A 21975-nucleotide genomic window follows, 5' to 3' on the forward strand; every position below is an offset into this window, starting at 1 on the left:
TACAGCAAAAGTACCAGTTTTCCCCACATCAAATTTCCTAACCTGTGCAATGTAAGTACTGTACCATTTCAGTATCCTTGTTTTATTTTTAATCTAAAAGGTAGAATTTACTTGAATTCATGTGCCTCAAGGATTATGTACAGTACATTTCTACAGTAAATGAAAATACAGTCCAGAAATATCCTGATGAGCAAAACATTAATAGGTTATAAAATGGAATCAGTCCATGTAACCTCCCTCCATGATCCACTCAGCTATACATTTCAAAACACTGTTTTCATCTAGCTCCTGGGCTTAAATTTTAAAATGGACAGAAAAAAAAATAAAGGCAAACAAAATAAAAGCGTAACATGGTTGGCACTGCAGATCTTTGGAAACCCAATTCCTTATAAAAAAATAGGTAAAGGAAAACAGCCAAAACTGCTAGCAATTCCATTTAAATATTTTAATTCTAACACCAACAAATCCGATCATTCTTGGGCAGTGGACAAGTGCATTTAAGGGCACAGCATTTTTCAAATCAGACACAAAACAGCTAGCATATTTTAGTCCTACAATTCAGCTACATTAGGATTTACACAGGATTTGAGGTATGACAGAAAATTGATTGTTGGGAGGCAAAACTGGAGCAGTCCAGGAATAAATGTACATTTGAAGGACACAGGGTTTGATACGTTGTCAGTCGTTTGACAACAAATATTTCAGATTTGAATCCCATTTCTGAATTTGTATTCAAGACAGGGGAAATACTATATGATTCTTAGCAGTACTGGATCTAATGGTTTGTGAATGGTTTCTCACAAATCACAACAAGGGTGATGGTGAGAGAAGATGAAGTGAGTGGCATCACTTAGAAAGATTTCAGCAGCAGCTGCTTTCTTAAAAAAAGACATTACTTAGCTTGGAATAATCTAAACTACAAAACCAGTATTGACTCTTTTCATTATACAAAAGATCACCCTTAGAAGTGGCAACACACGTAGTACATCCACGCTTGGGTATTTATATTATCTTTCTGTACAACCATTTACATTATGGCCAACCTGATACACAAGGCTATGCTGCTACATAAACATCCTCTGCATTTGTGCATGGTGTTTTGTTGCTGATGAATTAATTATATGCTGAGGCTTTTCATTTTAATGTGACATTTTAATGTAATCTGTAAAGAAAAAGGACTTGCAAGCATCATAGTAGTTTATGTAAAACGGGTAAAAAATAATAGCAAATAAGTTAACATTTATGTGATCTGAAGCTAATGCAAGGTGACATATCAACAATTGTTCTTATGATTAGCACAGTGCAATACAATGCAAAAAGCCATTTGTGTTCTCATATTGATGTGGCATGCACTTAGTTGTCTGTCTGAAAGAGTGCAGCAGACAGGTTAATACAAATGTAACAGTAACAAGATTTCTGGCATGCAAGCCATGTTATTGCCACTTTGGCAAATGCTATTATGTGAATTTCATCTATATCATGTAATTATTTGTTATCTGGGGTAAAATGTCCTACAGAAAAACAGCTGACAATTTTGCAGTTTCCTGCTGTGAAAACAAGTCAAAGCCTTGCATATTCACACTGTGATAATAGGAGTTGTGGACATCCACAAGTTCTCTAAAATTGTCTAGAATTGGACTGTGCAGCCAAGACAATAGATCATTAATCATTTGGTGATCATGTTTTGCAACATTTTCCAGTGCATACAGGCCAATCTGGCAAGAACATCATACAGTAATTGCAAACATTATTTTATTTTGCATTAAACATGTACTGTACTAAAAGTAATGTATTGCACTTTGTATTAAACAAAATAAAGTCTTGTTTCTCTGAGGCTGTACTTTCAACACATACATAGTAAGCATACCTGCTTTATTGTTAATGTTTTTAAACTAAATCAATTCTACATATCAAATACATATGTCCAGAACCCCCAAATTATGAAAGAACATGCAAAAAATAAGGTACAGTACTTATAAAATCTTTGTTGTTTTGAAAATCCCATGACCCCTTCCCCCAGTACACTGGATAATCAATGATCTAATGCATCGTAGAAATCATAGACATCTGTTTTTATTTTTTGTCAGTAAGAGGACAATATTTTAAATACTTCTTTTAAAAAATGTTAGCCTTATTGTCAGCATTGCATTTCCTGTAAAGTCAATAGCATTTTGAAAAAAAATATTAGAATGCTATGCTGAAAAATGTACTGTCAAGTCAAAACTGCAGACTTTTTTTTGACCTTATTGTAACAGATGAAGGTGTGGAGGAAGGCTTGTTTGACACATCGTTTGGTCATTTTGTAAGAATTATTACTCTAAGGAGCAGGTGAAAGTTTATTGAAATCCTATACCCTACCACCAAAAGGTTCAATTTGCTTCAGGAAACAATGTTCAATAGACTCAGAAAAATAAAGCATTTATCAAAATGACAGAGGACTAATGGGATTAATCTGTCTCCTTAAAAAAGCCTTGAAAACAGTGCTCCTTTGCAGTCCTTCCTAAATGGAATTTCACCTTCTGTACCTCAGAGGACAGTGGACCAGTTTCTGAAATCATTGAATAATGTTTATGTAAATCTTGTTAAAAGAATGTGTAAGTTAATGAAAGCTGTAGACTGATTAATGTGTTCTTACTATTTATAAAAATAGAGTATTTTTATGCTAAAACAGCTCTATATATAAATAATATATATATATAAACAATCAACAAAAACAGATATACTAAGCAATGTATCAAAAGAAACATAACTTACTGTATGATTGCAACTTACAGTTATAAAAAATCTTTTTTGTAGCAGTTGCATTGATATTGTATTGAACAAACATAAAAAGGTCATTTATTACGCAAATTAACATTTGTCATCAACAATGCTGATTAACAGGGGGTCTTCAGTGAAATTCAAGGGCCAGTAGTGTGTGTGGAGACCTTTTGGAGCAATGAAAGCTGTACATCTGTGACTCATGCTTTGCAAAAGGTTTCAGCTGCTGTCCTTTGGGATTCTGTCTCTTTTCTCTCAGAGCTAGGGCCTGGACAAGTATGTGCCTGTTCATTGGTCTCTGACCTGAGCCCTGCATGCCAGGTCATTCCATCTCATTCCACAACTGTTGTAACAGGTGCAGTATGAGGTCTGTATTGTCCTGCTGTACATTTGCCATTTAAGGTTGGAAAGTGTGTGAGGTCCTGGGACTAGATCAGTATGACACCATCAATCACCATCAAGTGGAGTTCTATTTTGACTGGACTCTCCTGCCCAGACCATAACATTTGGACCTTCAGATTGGTGTGGTGTGATGACTTGTGGTCTCCCAGATTGGTGACATTGAGAGACTGCATTTGGCTGTAACATCTTTTCAGGTTAGAAACTACTGGCTGTTAGACAATTCAGACAAGGAATCACAAGCTAAGTCTGTCCTCCACACACGAATAGCATGGAAATACTGTTCTCTGGAGAAACAGGGAGTGTTGACTTTTTTCTTCACTTTCACCAAGCTTGTCATTATCTGTTTAAATAACCTCATCATCTGTACCCAATTTTCTCTCTCACTTAGGAGGGGGAGTTAGAGCTTGTGAAAAGTCACTTGGTCATCAATTATCATAAATTACCATGAACTTGGTCATGAATGATCAATTAATCAAAATAACAACATAAATTGAAATCCAAAATCCATGTACTTTACTTTAAAAAATGAAATGATAAATTGATAAGGTTATGTGATGCTTGGTTATTTCAATAACCATTCTTTCTATTGTAACTTGTAATCTTTTGATTTATATAATGCTTACCTGTAGCCTGCAGATGGACACCAGTAAACCTAAGCTGCCTCTAATCAAGAGCTTTTTTTATTGTAATGACAGCAAGTCCCCCCACAAGTTGTGGACATACCCACTATACCAAATGTTTAACCCTCAGCCACACGAGACTTGAACACTCTTGCACGTCCTGTGGAATAACATCACTGCAACACTCGCATCTGAGTGTAACACTGAGAGAACTGTGTACTGAAACATTCCTATCACAAACCTGGTTCACACTTCCATGTGTCAGAACTTGCAAGAGGTCAAACCACTGGTGCTTACCATTATTTTCATCCTTGATAGGGAAGCAAAGTATATTTCTGGTCCTGAAGCCAGTGCTGTCATCTACACCCCGGTAAAACAAGGGGTGAGAGTAGGCATCTTTGATGTTCAGGATCTTTCCTGTGGTAGCTACATGACCAGCAATTCCCTGATCAGCAGGAATCCGGAATTCTTTCTTTAAAAGAAGAAAAAAATGAGCATTGAAAACGTTTTGAGGTCCAATATCAAAATATCCACCATAAAAGTACATTTTAATTTTTTTTCCAGTGGCTGATAAATCAGCACTGCAGAGGCACAGCACAATCAGCACAAAGCGATCGACCGAGTACTTGGTCGAGCGTGCATAAAATGCATTTACATTCTAGCCATTGGCACTTGGTTGAGAATAATACAGCTCGATTCCCTAACAGTGTTCCAATTCCACACACTGCTGCATCTGCAGCGAAGCTTGAGAAGAGCTCATCGTCGACACATCAATGTAATTCACCCTTACCGCCTTACCTCATCATTCACCACTCCACCATCAAACACTTTGGCAACCAGCTCGTGGTTCACTCTATCCAACAGGAACACGGAGCAGCTGTTGGGAAAAATAAACCAAATTAAATTCGAACATTTCTATGTGTATGGAGGGGGAAAAAAAGTAGGTGCTCATGTTTTCTAAATTTCACAGCCATGTCTTTTGATTTTGCTTGAGTTGAACACACTGGTTGTCAGGTCACCTGAATCATATTCATTTAAGAAAATGGGTTTCAAAGACTTTTTCCCACCTTAAATACCCAATACCAATATTACTAAACGATGAGTGTCTAGGATGGCTTGGATCCTCATGTTAATTCAGAAACTGCATTGTGATTGGCAAATGCTACACTGAAAGCCTAGAGTATATTGAAGAAGATGTATGCGGCTGGTATGAGTTGCTGAAAATTAAGAACAGATGCAGCAGTATCTGGTGGCTGTGTTTTCACATCTGAAGGAAGATATGTGTGTGGATTAAATACAATCCACTGAGCTAATGAATTGTCATACAGTTGTGAAAGAATTACATAAGTAAAACAACAGACAAATAATCCTTACAGACTACAGCTGACAAAATGCTATTTGCAAAAGAAAAAACATTTCCTAGAATAACTGTTTTGTTCCCAAAGTACTTGGGTTTCAATATGTGTTTAATGCTTGAAACAGTGAAGCTGTGATGTATAGCTGGCTTGTCCGCTTGTAAAATAAGTTAAGAAAAGTTGACTTTTAGGAAGTCACTTGATATGTACATACATCTCCGCATTGCTGAGGTTTCTGGCTTCGATAATGATCTCCTGTAGTAGAACTGACACATCGTCTGAAAGATGAAAGGACAGAGAACTGCAGATTTAATACTCCCAAACAGAATGTTTTCACTTTCCAATATAAAGAAATAAGTTGAACTGATTTAAGGAAAAATCTAAGTAAAAAGTTGGTGAAAGGCATACAAACCTAAGTGTGTGAAAAGATTTTTGGCAACCTGCAGCAGTGCCTATAAATTAAAACAACAGAATTAAGAAAAAGAGGTATGAACACAAGAAATGGAATATTCAACACTGATACCTATTTTTTTTCCAAGTAAATTAAGACCTACCAATACAATCCAATATATTTTCCTATAATCTGTCTGAATAAAAGAACAGCCAGAGAAATCCATCCACTTAATCTGAAATACTTGTCACATTAATTTACTTGTCTTGCGGCTCGGCATTTATAACGGAACCTTTAACACTCTTACACGGGCTGGGATTCTGAATGCCCATGGCTTCCATTTGTACTGTAATGACAAAGCACTAGTACATTTGTACTCACTGAGAGGTGGAACACCTAGATCATAGTCTTTGAACAACAGGATTGCTGCTGTAGATTATGTAACAGCACTTTACAAGGGTTAGGTAGAACATGTACAGCCTTATACAGAAATAAAAAAAACAGAAGCAATTACTGCTGAAACTATTTATAGTCCACCTGCAGTATGTTCAAGTTGGAGATCTCTGTATTTTATCTTTTGTAGGAAGACTATAAAATAATTAAATAAAACTAATAAAATCAAACTTTCTATGGTAGAGATCACCTTTAACATGGGTTAGTAGAATTTTTTGTATCAATATTCTCTGCTGAAAATAAACTATAATGAGAGCACAATGAAGAATATATTAGGAATGTGCTAATCACAAAATAAGATGATATGGCTGCTAGGGTATTCTCAGAATAAGCTAGGCTATAATTAGCTGCAACAGCAATTGTCTTGTCACATTAAACTCAGTTTGAGCCACACTCACATATGACATACACACTTCTGGTATAAGTATATGGTGGGTTATGGCACTAGCGAGATAAATATGCAGTTAGAGAGTGCTGGGCTTGTCAGTAAAAGTCTGTGAGATTCGCTTCAGATGTCGGGCACCTTTTTATGTCCTTTATTTCCATCTGGCTCAGATGTCCCAGGGCCTTAAGTTGGCAGCATCACCTGCTACTGTTTTCAGTCAACAGGGGCTAAAGTTGGTACCAAGGCAGCACTCTTCCTCAGTGGAAAGGATTTGAAAAGGACTATTTAAAGACAATGTACTTGGTATTTAACCTAAAAAAAGGGGATAGATTATGGTAATCTGTGGCAATGCCAAAGACCAAATTACGTGCTATAACCAAAACTATATGCCGAAAGGATATAAGGATATTTATTTCTTGTATTTCCTAAGGGGTCTCCTTAAGAGGTTGCTGTTACGTGAGGTGGATTGGCATGACTCATGTAAACTTTGACAGAAATTATGTGCACTCCACAGGGAGTGCTTACATTGTGGGAGTCTGTACCAAGCAACCTAGGCATGTTATCGAAGAAGAAACCCTGGCTTCTTTTAAGAAAGTGTTGGAGGAGATCCCCATGTCGACTAGCTATTACCAACCAAACACCAAAATACAACACTGTTTGTATGCTATCATATTCCCTTAAACCAACCTCTCTACTCACAATCTTTTTAGGTGGGAGGGGCACACAAAGGGAGTTATAAACTCCCTGTGAGGTGTCATTTATATTTTGGGGAATAACGTATGATCTTATTAGCATACTTTGTCAACTGTTTGACCTGTGTAGGGCCTGATTGATTGTAAAGTGTACCCAGGGTCCTGCAACACTCCAGAAGACACCAAAGATCCATCTTAATAAGGTTTAGCTAATTTCCATGTTGCAATCAGTTCAGCAATACAGGGCAACTTAAAGAAGAACTTTAAGGTTAGGCTTGGATGCAGAACTGCTTATTAATGAAAACTAAAGCGGATTCCTTGCAATGCTGAACTTTAAACACTTAGAATGTTCTTGCTCAAAACTGCCTTTCCTTTGGAAAACTCCAATAAATTGTGAATGTGGAAAGGAGTGCATTTGAAACCCAAGTAGGATCTACTAGGCTATTAAAGAATAACTGGAGGCCCTACCTGACATTCAAACTTCAACTTTTGTTCCTTCTGAAATGCCAATGTGCTGGTTAATACTGTTGAAGTGTAGCAGAAACAATGCTGGATTTTGTGCTCGTCTGCTTCTGTGTGCCTGTGAAAACAAAGACAAAACACTTAAATTGCAATTCAGTCAAGCTTTGGAGAGAGATATACTCATACTACATGTACTATAAATTCCCATTTCTTTTATATCTTGTTATTCAACAGTAGTTTTAAAACTAGTTTCTCCATGTTGTTTAAGCTTGAAAGTGTAAAATACAGACAGTTTGCAGAGTCACATTTTCATTTCAAATGGAATTTGAAAGCTCAAAGATGATTAGGAAGTGTGTCTTTTATAATATCTCTCCTTGCCAAATATGTTAATTGCAAAATGAACTATTTAGATAATACTTTAAATAATCCTTTGCAGAAAGACGTGGGTGAGCTAATTAGAACTTTTTCACGTGGAAGGCACTGCTAGATGTGCTACACTGCCGCAAAGCATGGTAATGGCTTTAACAAGACAAAATTCCTTCTTATGTTACAGGGATTGTTCCTTCACATCGCTAGAAGGTGTAGACGAAACTCTTTGCTGTGAATTCAAAGGGGGCCTTTTTTGTTATCACATGTATTATTTAAAAGTGTATCTGTGGATCTTTAAAAACATTCAGTGAAAATTAAAAATATATAGAACAAGAAGTAAAAAAAAAAGGAATAATAATTTGCCCCCCGATAAACAGTCTTGGAGTCATGTTTGATTAGAAACCTCCCCCAACATTCAGCTAAAATGTTTACACTCACAGGCCTTATGGCCACATTTCCAGACACACTTTCCCATTTAAAGGACTTCATTAGCTGACTTGGAGCATTTGGCACATTTGACAGACAAGCAGGTGTGAAGACGTACAGATGAGAAAAATAAAACTCAGGATATGATGTTGTAGATGGAATGTATTTAAGGACACACCTACTACACAGAAGAAATATTTGGGGAAAAGATCTGGCAGTATTTCACAGGCTTTGCACAAATACGTAGACTCAGTCTCCTTAAGGCTCAGATACCCTTTAGGAGACAAAACACCAAACACGTCTCCAATGTAATCTGATTGTTCTTTTTTGATTAGATTTTCCTCCTTGTCCAAGGGGAAAACCTTTTTCAATTTTTTTTATGAGAAATCATTGATAACTCCTGCTTCATTTTATGTATCTCAAAAAAGCAAATGAGCAAATATAATACCATTTACCCTCCAGAGTTATTATCCTCAATAAAATTAGAACAAAAACATACAGCAAAACAGAATGAGTTACAGAATGCATGATGCGTTTCAGTTAACAAATTTTAATCATTTTTACTGTAACCAAAATATCATTGCTCACAGTTCTATTTGTCATTAATAATTAACTGAATTCCAGAAAACAAAATGTTTACAGTTATTCAAACTTCCTTATGAAAAGCATACACAGACCTTTCATTGTTTCCCTAAGGTATATAAGGAAGTAAGACATGGAAAACACTCAGTAGTAGTAGCAGTATCAGCATGGTCCAAGTCATAGAGTTTTTTTTAAAACAGCTGCAAATAATCATTCATCTCCAAGCTGGGAGATGTCTATAAAAAATCCACAAAATACTGAAGCCACCACTTTTTAACATACTGTATTGTTCATTTAAAAAGAATATAAGGATACTTGCATACTGGCAGCCTTGCTAAGAATAGGTGGCAATCATAAATCCAATGGTGACAGTACATACTGTACAGTAGAACACATATTGGCATCTTCAGGGTACAAAGTGTTAATAATAAAAACAGTTAACTGCATTCAGACTAAATGTTCTTGACTTGCCATCTCAGTCTCCAGGCCTCAATTGAACACTTGTGATTATAACTAGAGACGGCAGTTCTCTAACAGATACCAAAGGGTCTACAGGACCTCAAGCAATTCTACATGGAGGAATGTTCATAAGTGAAGTGCCAGAACCTCATAGCACACCATAGGAGGCGTATTCCCTGTCAGAAGACGATTTCATAAATACTACAGGGTGTGAATGAATGTGACCTTCTTATTTTCTGGACCTTATTTATGACAAACGTGACTTTGCCCTGTGCAAAGCTATTATGATTACTGTTTAGACATGAAATGTTTCGATTTTTAGAAAGAAAAATCTGTAAATCTTTCTGTCATTTGATGTTAATTGTTCCTATTTCATCAGGGATTTGAAAACAAGAGCACTGTAGTTTCTTGGGTTTGCTTGCTTAGAATTAGAATCAGAATTTTCTGATGAACTGTATTTTAGCTGTTGCGCAAATGCATAAAAAAAGAATTGTTTTCCACTGTTTACTCTAGATGTAAAAAATGACTTTCGGTTTTTGACTTCACTGAAGGTATTTATTGCCCGCTTTTCGAAAAAAAAATCAATAAAATAAACCTCAATGATTTTTCTAAAACAATTCCACGCTCCTCTCTGAATCAAGACTTACTTCAGAGAAAAGCACAGAAGAAAACTTCTGTATGCGTGTTTTTTTTAGTGTACAGTACCATTTCACTGCGTACTGATAACAACAGAGTTGCTCTATCACCCTTCAGATATGCTGCCAGAGGACCTGTGTTGTGACTCTGTCTCTCCATACAAAAAAGGTCATCCTGAGCCGTCAGGCAAGATGAGCAGGTCAGCCTTGTCTACCACCTCAGACAAGGAAGCATTTTTTAATAAACCTGACTCTGCTTTACAGAGATAAAAAGAACACTGCCCCAAAACAGAACTGAAGATTTGGCAGAACTTTGATACATCAGTGTCTCTCCTAGACTCTTTGCTCCACATTAGTATTTATGAGGTGGCGCTGAGAGGCAGAGGCAGCTAGGCACAGACAGAGCACACAGACATGAAGCCTCTAGTCTGAAATAGTAAAAAGGCAACAGCCACAAGTACCGTTCTCCCAGACTAAATCTTCTGGGCCTATTCTGAGGGAGACTAAAGACAGAAATACCCCAAGAACTAATAAATGACTTATTGGCAAATATTAATTATTTGAGTAGTAAAATATCCTCTCATTATTAAAGAGATTGTATTTGCAGTTTTGTAGACGCAGAAAAGGTGCCTTGGAAACACAGCAAGGCAATATCGGACTCTCTGATCTGCAAAGTTTTTATTAGTTTTGTAAGCATCCAAGCAAATCCAAGGAGATGAATTTAACACACAGTTAAGAATTGGGCACCTTTTAATCTGTAGACAGTTGACAGTTAATAATGAAGCATGAATTTCTATACAAATTCATACAGATTGTCAGCATAAACTGCAGATTAGTGGAAGATTATAGTGACACTCTTGAACTTTTGGCCTTTAGATGGACAATTAAGATATATCTCAGATGTATTTATTTTCAATGCACTCACAGCAGCAAAGACCCCTGTAAATTAATAAGGCTTTAGAACCAGATAAAACTTGGAAATGAAAATATTTAGGGAAGTTTTTAAATGGAACTAACTGGGTCTCCTGCACACCCCTTGTTAATGATGTCAGCATTTAGAGAGCATGCTATTCTAACTGTGCTGTTTTGGCTCAAGACTACAATAACCTGATTCCTTAACATTAGAAGCATACAGTAGCTGGCTAAAAGAAAAAGTGATGTATCGCTGCTATCAAAAACCAAGACCATCTTTTTCGCAGACAAAACACAATTGTTGGGCCAACCCCAGTAGTGATCAGTCACCAAGAAAAGCACAGCAAGCTGACACTATCTAGTTGCCCAGAGTGTTGGTTGTCCAACAAAATAAGTTCCCCCCCACACAAATTAACCTTTGTACAAGCTTTATCATTAGCATACAAGGAATGCTGGAAAGTGTGGCAGACACCATGTTTACAGACTATTTTAATGAAGACCTGCAAACACATTACAGAGGAAAATCCTACCTCATCTACCCTATAAGGCATCTTGTATATGCAACACTAATGTTCAATAAAGCACATTTGGTATTAGTGGGTTGTAGCCATGTTTTTGTAATGTCAGACAGTCTGCAAGACAGCCAATATTTTCCTATACTAAAATACTAAACAAATGAATTATCTTGAGGACTTACAGGTAAAATATCCACAGTTTTCAAGGGCACTCTTTCAGACTGCTAATCTAAATCTGCAGAGGCCAGAAGAGACATTCACATGTGGTTTCAGAAACCTGGCATAAATAAATACCGGATAAAACAATTTTGGACTAGAAATATGTAGAGGCTAATTCAACAGTAGAAAAGTTGATAAAAGGATTATCTGGGCTGTGGAGCCCTCTTTACATGTGTGGGAAAAAGTAAGAGGGAGAGAGCAGGGAAATGTAGCCAAGGGGTTGAGTTAAGAATCCAAAGTTCTTCTCAAGCTTGGTATAGTACTTCAGATCACTTCAGTACAACAACCAGTATATTTAAAAACATTTAGAAATGTAACTTGCTTTGTTCATCGGCCAAATTAAGTCTAAATATAGAAGCCAAAATTACATTTTCTTTATACTTACAAGAACACTGGTGTTAATGTTATCATAATAGCTAATTGATTCACTTGCTGTAAGTCTAGCAGACTTGTTTTTTTCTCTGGCATTAGGGAAACATGCCTGTGATCATTAACATTATCCAAGTAATCTATTTTCTTCAGGTACTGAGAAAAATGTATTCAGTCTATATTAAATCTTGACCCCTTAAAGGTTTAAATTACTATTTATTGCTGGACTGCTTTTAATTTTCCATCTTTAAATTGAACTTCCATACCCCAGGAATATTTTGAAATGATTCTGAACCCTGTCCATGAAAGTAACTTGTCATTAATCTACATTGAATATGTAACATAGTCCAGGATTAGATATAATCTTGCTCTCTGAAACTAGCTGTCAGACATTTGGACAATGCATTTTCAGTCATTCATCGTATCCAGTGTGACAATCACATTTTTCTACAATACATGTTCCTCATCCTGGTGGCGATCAGGTGATATGAGTTACAGGCTTAAGTTTCAGATGACTCATTTTAAGAGGCATCAAGAACTGCACATTTTAAATTCAAATAGACTGCAAGCACGTATTCCATTACCACAAAAAAGGACGGCAATGTTAATCAGAACACACACAGTGTTATTATGTCTCCAATTTTCAAAACTCTCATAAAGCTATTGAGCTTGCCATCTGTTGCTCCCTCTGATGTCTTTAAATTAAAAGTAATACATTAGTAAAATGCAATGGAAACAATTACAAGTGAAGCAAAAGTCTCTTTTCTTTCAGAATGTGCAAATGTCCAAATCCGCAAATTATAATGTGTGCCCATTAATCTACATTATGCAGGCACTTATTCTAACAACGAACCCAAAATCAATCTTCAGAATGCACAAAGACTAAGTAATCTGAAGATTACCTACTTTTTATGCCGTAAACAAAGAGCTTATGGCTTCCAATCATATTTTAATATGGAAAAACACACAGGGAAAAAAATAAAAACAAGGGAAAAACCACCACACACTGCGCCAGATGAGACATCCCGGCTTTACATAGCGTAGTATCCAGAGAACAAGGTTCAGTAAGGAGACAGTGGTTCAGGATGAGGCCAAAGGTAATAGACACAATAAGCTTTCCACTTACTGTTGGCCCCCTATCTTGTTGAACGCACACGCTAAGGCCACCACCTGGGAAGTGGCTCTGCTGATGACAGGCACACACAGCATGGAGTGTGCTTCAAATCCCAACATGCTGTTCAGCTGCTGAAGTTCCTCCTAAAACATAACAAATTAAACCATTTAACGAGACCAGCATTGCACAAAATCGCATGCTTTGCTGATGGAACGGGGGCCTGCTGGGTGAAGTTAGTGGCATTCTCATAGGGCTTGTAGTAAAAGCCAATCCAGATCAGTTACAGAGTTACAGACCGTCAGTGTCCCCACATTGATTTCACTAATCATTTAAGGTCAGCTTTTTGTAACAGCCACATCAAAACATCAGGAGACAGAGTAATTAAAACACTCTTTCAAAATCATCTAACCAAAATGCAGACTTTTTAAAAATAAAATGTCAAGCATGAATATTTCAGGAAGTGATAATATAATGCAGCCCCGTCATTTGAATCCATCTGGGCGTTTTTATAATTGTTTATAATGTACACTCATTTTATTTGTGGCTTCATACAGCGATATACTGAACGTGTATATCATTAAGTTTAATAGAGTGCTTGATGGAAAGGAAGATGTCCTTTTGCCTTTGTCTAGAAGTTTGAAATGGACTTTGCCCCTCCATTAAGTTTTTAGAACAGTCAAATTGAAAAAGCGGTTTGTTCTCTATGGGTGTGCTTCTTGCTACAGTGTAAACAAAAATGCAGTCATACCTCAGTAACATAACTTAAACAAGATGGAGTGAGGGTATTTCCTTTTAGGCAGTCAGCAAGCTTTATTGTGATAGCAGCTGCGTGTGCAAGCACTTTATTTGCTGCCTTCATGACATACAAGAGAATAAGCAACTGCGTCTTTTTTATCTGGCAACTGTGTCTTTTTAATTCTCTGTCACAACAGTTGCAGCAAAAAAAAACATTTCTGAGCTGACAGGACAGCAGTGCTTCTGAGAAAATCACTAGAACTTATCAAACATCTTGCCCCTCCAGTTACTTCTGCTTTGGCCATCAAGCTGGAACATCTGTGAATTTTAATTTCTGGTGCTAAAATCTGTTTATCCTTTTCTCTAGAAAGCCTTTGGGCACAAGAGATTGAATATTCACAGGATCCAGTGTGTCAGCATTGATTAAACATGGAACAATTTTATCCTGTCTTGACCCCAATTTATGCCTATTAATATTTTTTACAGAAGCAGAGAGAGGAAACAAAAGCACGTTTTAATGAAAAATAAAAATTGATTTTTAAAAAAGATTTGGACGATGTGGGATTTCTTAACAATGGCTTCTGTCATTTTCAGGTTGGAGTGCAACCGATATATGGTTTAGCTAACATGCAAAAATGACCCAGAACTGTATCATGTTTCCCGCTAGGGCAATGACGACGTATGAACTGGTGATGTCCTGAACTCACCGGACTGATGTCCTGGAGGGTGATAGATTTCTTCTTCTCCACCAACTGTCCAAGGTGACCAAATGTCAGCTACACAAAGAAAGCAAAAGAAATGAATAACTTTAGTGCTGTTATTTTTATGTCTGTGATTGCACTCAATATGCATTGCGTCATTTTTAACATTCAGATTTCTCTTGCTTTCCTACAGAACCGAGGTGGTGTGTACACATCTCATTTATTATTAAGTGTCCTACATTTAATAATATTTATATTTATTTATATAAAGATATCAATTAAATTTATATAAATGTATATTATTGATAGAAATGTATATATTTATTAAATATCCTACAACTTGGAAAGATTAGTCTCAAATTATGCACTAATATGAGATGTTAGAGGTCTTGTTTGAGTTCTGTTTTGATGAATAAATAAAACCCTGTAAAAAATTCTATTAAGCCTCTTACTTTCACCTCAGAAACATTGCCCACATTCAGTCTTTTCTTGATTACACTGCTGCAGAAACCCTGATTCATGTCTTCATCATACCTTGGCAGGATTACTGTAATAGCCTTTGCGCAGACACTACTTTTATCAGCTCCCAACACAATCTTATTTTACTATTAAGAACAACTAAATTAATTATATAATTATAATTAATTATATAACTAGAGAACTTTAAGTAGAAATTTTTTATTAACCTGCTTTGAAGGACACATACTGTAATAAATAACTAACAAACAAGCCCTAGAAACACATTTTATACAACACATTTTTTATACAACTTTTATACAACTAACAAACAAACTAACTGCATGGATTAGCACAGTAGCAACAGAAAGTGCCACTGGAGGGACTTTTTGACTCACATCTGAATGTGCTGATTAAAAAATGTTGTTGTCCAACAGGTGGGCCACAGGTACAAATGTCTGAAAGGGCTTGCACTTTCAGCCCCTTGCTCCATGACTGTGGAGCTCGCTGCAAAAATACTAATACCGCTTTACACTTCTGGACACTCCACTCAAAGAGCTTTACAGGTAATGGGGACTCCCCTCCACCACCACCAATGTGCAGCATCCACCTGGATGATGTGATGGCAGCCATAGTGCACCAGTACGCTCACCACACATCTCCTGTCAGTGGGGAGGAGAACAGAGTGATGAAGCCAATTCCTCGATAGGGATTATTAGGAGGCCAGGATTGGTAAAGATCAATAGGAAATTTGGCAAGGACACCGGGTTTAAACCCCTACTCTTTTTTTCGAGAAACGCCCTCGGATTTTGTAATGAACCCAGAGAGTCAGGACCTCGGTTTAACATCTCATCCGAAGGACAGCACCTTTTTACAGTGTAGTGACCCCATCACTATACTGTGGCATTAGGACCCACAGGCAACACTCTTTTCTTTAGGACCCACACAGACCACGGGGTGAGCACCCCCTGGTGGCCCCACTAACGCCTCTTCCAGCAGCAACCTTAGTTTTTCCCAGGAGGACCTGTACCCTCCAGGTACTGGCCAGGCTCACACCTGCTGAGCTTCAGTGGGCTGCCTGTTGTGAGTTGCATGGTAACATGGGTGCTGGCTTTTTTAAATCTAGTTTTTAAATCAAGACTCAAGACTTATCTGTTTAGTCAGGATTTAGTGTTGCATTTTCTACTTTTTCCACAAATTTTTTGTTTTCTATCTTTACTTCTTCATTTCGGTTCAATCCTGGTTCTTTTTGTTTGTTCTACCCTGTAAAGTGCCCCAAACACTGTTGGTGTACACGGGCACTGAAACAAGTTCTTGTAAGACTTCTCTAATTCTGAATTTTAGAATTGTGGTATAGAGAATGCAACGTAATTTTCTGTAATATTTTTTCACGTCTTGCAAATTAACATTCAGACTGGCAGCTGACCTGACAGAAAGGCAAGCAGGTTGTGAAGCTGTCACAAACTATCTTGGAGTCTCATTACTGTATTTCTCTTACAGGGTGTTTTGAACCATTTAGGAGCTACTGACAAAGTTGAAATTTCATCATAATATGAATATGAATTTAAATTCACCTGATATATACAGTATATAATATAAATAACAAATACCCTCCCAAAGAAGAAAACATTTTCAGAAATGTCTAAAACACCTGAAAGGACTTCCGTTTTGGAGTCATTCCTTCCTGACATAAGACATAAAGTTGCATGATAGGGAGCCTTAATAAACTAAAATATTGATCAATACCTCTTACATTAGAAAGGAACTCCATCCCCCTAACGCAGGGCTCCAGTGCGTTTGGGATCACTAGATAAAATGTGTGTTAATTATGCACAGCTGAATTGGTATTTAACTAAATCTCAGTCCAATTTGAGAGGAGACCAGATGGCTGGACCACTTATCAGGGTGGAGGTTTCCAGAAGATGACCAGCTTCTCATGTGACTGTATGCTATACAAGTGACTGAGAGAAAGGAACAGTAGCATAACTTAAGAGGGAGAGGATAACAGAAGTGGCGAGACAGGAGACAACGAGTTAGAACCCACAACCCAACACAACCACTGGATTCCTCCTTGACAATGAACTGAACCAGCCATTGAGCAGTGAAGGGACTTAAACTCAATTTAAGGAAAGGAAGTGCATTTTCACAATAGTGTAAATATTAGAGTTTTCCTTTTTGAATCCACCAGGCAGTTTGTCTCTTGTGTTAGGGATCAAAAGTTGTGAATGGAAGATTATTTAGTTTGTGAAAACACCTCTCACCTCACTTTCCCTTCTAATGTCTTGTACCAATTTCTGAACATTGTGTTTTTATGTCATACTGTATGTGTGTCATGTTCTTAAATAAATCTCGTAAAGTAGTACCTTTTATTTCTCTACAATCAACTTGTTCATGGAAGATTAAAGAAGTCATGTGACCTCACTGTGTATTGCCTGACCAATGACCAATTACTTAACCTTTATAGATGGCTTATACTCAGGTCTGACTATAATTGTGACTTTAAACATTTAAACCCTTTACCCTCTATTATCTAACAACCTCCTTATGTAACAATACACTCACAAAATGAAAATGAGGCCAGTGGGAAAATCTGAGCACTGTAGCTTTCCACAATGGTTTCTGTGGCAACAGAGGAAGATATTGCTGCTGAATTTTATTTTGTGCTAATATATTTTTTCACTTTTGTACATTTGCATCTCATGAAAACAACATACAGTACATATCATCATGCATTAATGAATTAATAGTGCTCAAAAATAACACTGTGCATCTGTAAAATGAAAAATGTGATCTGGCCTCTAGTACTACATACTGTATTGTATATTAATTATTCTCATCTGAAACTGATACCTTTAGGCTGACAAACAAAGCCCAGTGCTAATGAGAACAGGGCACTACAAACTCCCCAAGAAATCCTGTCATGTCCACAGTTATGGCCAAGTTAATGACTCAGGTGCTTTATGTATGTTTTCATATTTTCATCTACACACTGCTTTTGAAATATAATTAAATCTGTTACTGGACAGTGATTCCTTTGTGGTGTCAACATACTGTATAAATATTTATACCAAGGAGAAAAAAGTTACTGCTTGTTGCCTAATAATAAAAAATATTAATATACCGTACATCATTTGCTGTTTTAAAACTGTGCTTTCCGTTTCCATTTCACATCCTAGAGTATATACAAAATACAAAAAAAGATACTTACAGGAAAGCTGATTTCCTCTTCTAGAACCTTGTCTCCTACCACCTATGATTGAGAAATAATTTCAGTTTCTTAGACAAAAAAGGTTTCTCAGATTAAACAAACCTCCTGAACCTAACACATCTTAAATCTGCCACTACATTTTTTTTGCCGGATTCCAAGTGCCTGTGGATTGTGAAGCCTTAGATTCACTTGGCTAGAAAATAAAGGCCATGGTTATTATATTATTATTACTGGCTTTGTTAAGGCTATAAAAATATTCCTTCCATATTAACCCTTTATTTGCCTGCAACTCTATGACTGAAATCAGACACAAAGCTTCCTTATGTGGGAGTGTAAACAATTTGCGAAACTTGAATAAACTGCAACATCTACTGTACAAAGATTTCATATACAGACAAGGGTTTTAACAACTACCACCACTGGAAATCTTTTTCGCACAAACGAAAAAAAAAAGCTTTATTTTTACATTGTTTTCTTTTCTGTAATAAAAAGGCAGGTAACTAACAGTATTAGTCCAGTTTGATACTGTAGATTCCACACATGGGGGATTTAAGCCTTTGGCGATTAATAAAATATTAAAGAACAGTACCTGGCAGAACAGCTGATGGTTGTCTTCTGAAACAAGCAACAAACAGCAACACTGTGACTGGGTCTCCTGTTGCAGCTGTATATGAAACACAAATGATTAGGGAATCTCCTCCCTCTAAGGAATTCAGCGCCAAAATGGAAACTGCCAGAAGGAATATTTACAGTATGTCTAGTGAAGTGGTAGGGGATAACACTAAAACTCTTCTTGAACTGAAAGACTACAGAAACTGTTTCAGTAGCCAGAAGAGGCATCGAATTTAATTGACTGTTAAATTCTGCACAACCAAAAAGACTGAAAAGTTTTTTTAACAGTAGCATTAAGGTTGCGTTATAATAGAACGAGATATCCAGCCATGTTGTTGAAGCAGATACCCTGACTTCTTTGAAGAAGTCACTGGATGAGATCCTAATTTCAATTAGCTATTAAAAAAAAACCAAGTAAACCTGATATGCCACCTCTTGTTTGCAAACTTTCTTTTGTTCTTACATGTACCAATAGGTCTGCTTTAGTTCTAAGTACTTAATTCTGAATACACATACCTTTAATCCAACTGAATCCTCTAATTTAGAGGATAGCAATTTTAATTACATACAGTACATTTGAAATGTGCAAATGAATGTAATCTGTATTCAAATGATTTATTTCATTTGAATACAGGCATGAGAATTTCTCTCAGGCATGTGAGAAATGACAGTACTGAGGGATTTTGTGGCTGATGCACTGGTGTCCTGTAGCAATCCCAATCACTCAAAAGGTGTCAGGAATTTCTTGTGTTTGGGATCAGGTTAATTGAAATCAAGACATTATTCTCTGTTTTTTCTACTTATACTCTCTCCTGTTCTCAATTTTTTAAAAATAAACACAAAATTCCTTTTATGCTCTATGTTAGCATAAAAACTATTCATTTTGCCAAAGATTACAGCTAAAAAGGAAAAAAACAAATAACTGGTTCAGTACAACCTTCTTTGTTTGTGTTCATAGCTGGAATCGTATTTTCCTGGCAGCTCATGGCAATATTGATGCATTCTTTTCTATTAAAACAAGTTCTGCTATAGAGTTTAGTGCTAAGGCCTACTGTACGTTTGCAAGCGAGCTCTTCTTAAAGAAGCAGTAGTACCTCTGTGACCCCCCTCACCAAATCACAAACGCGCCACAAACCTCGCCACAAACAGGCAGCTCATATTGGACTCCTGCTTGCTTTGCAGTAAAACGATTATCAGCTGTCTGCACCATGCAGGGCAATCTTGTTTTCAGGCAGTGAGTCATAACTGCATATATTATGGTAGCTGCCAACATCCAAAACAAACCCAAGAGAATGGGTGCCTTTATCCATATGGTATACAAAATGGGACAAAGAGTTATTTAAAAATGCTTTCCCACAATGTAGTAGAGAGAGGATGATTCCTCACAACACACATCTAAGATTTGCAGTTTCCTTTTTGCAACCATTTTAAACACCACAGAATTAAAAGCTGGATTGGAGAAGATGAATGTTACATAAAAGCTAAGCATACAGTATTTAAGGAGGCTCTTTTTTAAGTCTGACTTGGATCCTGTTAGATGAAAGTCACAAAACTTTCCAACACAAGAATAAAATAATATGTTTTTATAGATTCAGTTTCAACTGAGCATTGTGCTTCTGAATAGAGTGCAATGAAGAAAAGTGACAGTATTTGATGCTGCTTTCTGTACACATTTCAAACAAAGTTCTTTGACCAAATCCAAACAGCATGCTAATTATTGGGTTATTTGGTCAGAATTGTTCATGGTGCCAAATAGAGATGTCAAAAATCTTTAATTTTAATAAAGGTAACTTAAGTTCTTGTTTGCCTTCAGTTTAGCATCTCCCACTGTTTTTAGGTTTTATCTGTTTTTTGGTTCAGAAGGACTTAACAGTGATATCTGGGCCTGACTACATAAAATACCTATATAATTCATATCTATAGCACCTAGTCCAATATTACACATGTCATGAGCAATAGCTGTTTCTTGATCTTCACACTTGTTTCCATAAACAGTACCATGCCAAACTGGTTAACTGCAAATTTGCTGGTGGACAGTAGGCAACAAAGTAATGAAGAGAAAACACAAAATCTATCAAGATCTGTATCACTTACTCAATATTAAAAAAGGACTTTACAACTATCCATCAATCATATCTGCATCAAACTATGGAGGAATGAAAGCAACTGGAACCTGGCACAGCACACATAAAGTAGATCAGGCACAAGGCACACGGTTTGCACAAGTATACCACAAGACTATAGTGGTTAAGATGTCACTCCGTTGTAGGGCATGCACACACACACACAAGGACAATACAGAAACATGAATCTAGCCAATATGTCTGTAAAAGATGGAAGGAAACCAAAACTCTTCAATGAAAAAAAAAATCTTGCAAAGAGGAGAAATCAGTACTAATGAAGTACATAAATGGTTGAATAAGCTTATCAAGAGCTTGGATAGAATGAGAAGACCATATGGTCTCTTCTGTAGACATCTATTTCCAATAAACTCCTTATTTAAGTAACAACAATAATAAAAACTCAAATAACTGTCCAAGACTTAAATAAACCCAGCACAAAGTCTGTTGTTAAGATCTGTTTCTGGTACTAGACACACTTTTTATTGCTCTCCTAATCACATAAAAATCTGATTCATAACTACTGCACAGGGAGATACTGTAGTTTCAAGGGTCCAGGGTTGGTAAGATTAAGACATTCACTCTGTGCAGCACCAAATCTTATTTGCAAAAGGGTGAAGGTGAATTTGATTATAAAGAAATACTACTTGCATTATATTACTTAATGAACATGGATTACCTATGATAGAAAACTCTGTTCTTTTTGTCACTGTTCTGTTAGCTTCAGAATGCATAGATCTGTGTTTACCAGCAGGTGTCACTGAGGAGATACAGGAGTACAGGGTTTGAGACCACCAGAGAAAGTAGGAAAAAATAAGTATTGACAAAGCTTCTGAGAAGAATGCTGTCCAAACACAGATAAGGCTATTATGCTAATGTCTTCAGCTTTGAAAATAACATGCATCACATTTGAATGCAAATCAGGAATCACACTGGAGTTTGCATAGCTCTGCTGTCAAAAGGTGATCCTTTTATTTAACAGAGAAGACAGGCTATATCAGTGAGGAATCTGGTGTATTATTA

At 36.7% G+C, this 21975-nt stretch overlaps 1 protein-coding gene across 1 annotated transcript in view; it reads right to left on the reverse strand.

Annotated features, from left to right (window-relative positions):
- The window catches only part of pde2a (phosphodiesterase 2A), a 160666-nt gene that overhangs the window by 13014 nt on the left and 125677 nt on the right, over nucleotides 1-21975 (reverse strand). Inside the window, exons 9-17 of the mRNA XM_088920369.1 lie at nucleotides 18810-18884; nucleotides 18221-18262; nucleotides 14563-14631; nucleotides 13133-13263; nucleotides 7527-7638; nucleotides 5550-5589; nucleotides 5352-5415; nucleotides 4581-4659; nucleotides 4080-4254 (exon numbers count right to left, since the gene is read on the reverse strand). Coding sequence (XP_088776495.1) covers nucleotides 4080-4254; nucleotides 4581-4659; nucleotides 5352-5415; nucleotides 5550-5589; nucleotides 7527-7638; nucleotides 13133-13263; nucleotides 14563-14631; nucleotides 18221-18262; nucleotides 18810-18884 — 787 coding nt within the window. The remainder of the gene's footprint in view (nucleotides 1-4079; nucleotides 4255-4580; nucleotides 4660-5351; nucleotides 5416-5549; nucleotides 5590-7526; nucleotides 7639-13132; nucleotides 13264-14562; nucleotides 14632-18220; nucleotides 18263-18809; nucleotides 18885-21975) is intronic.

Source organism: Atractosteus spatula, chromosome 7 (genome assembly GCF_055471065.1).
Source record: "Atractosteus spatula isolate fAtrSpa1 chromosome 7, fAtrSpa1.hap1, whole genome shotgun sequence".
Taxonomy (NCBI): Eukaryota; Metazoa; Chordata; class Actinopteri; order Semionotiformes; family Lepisosteidae; genus Atractosteus; species Atractosteus spatula.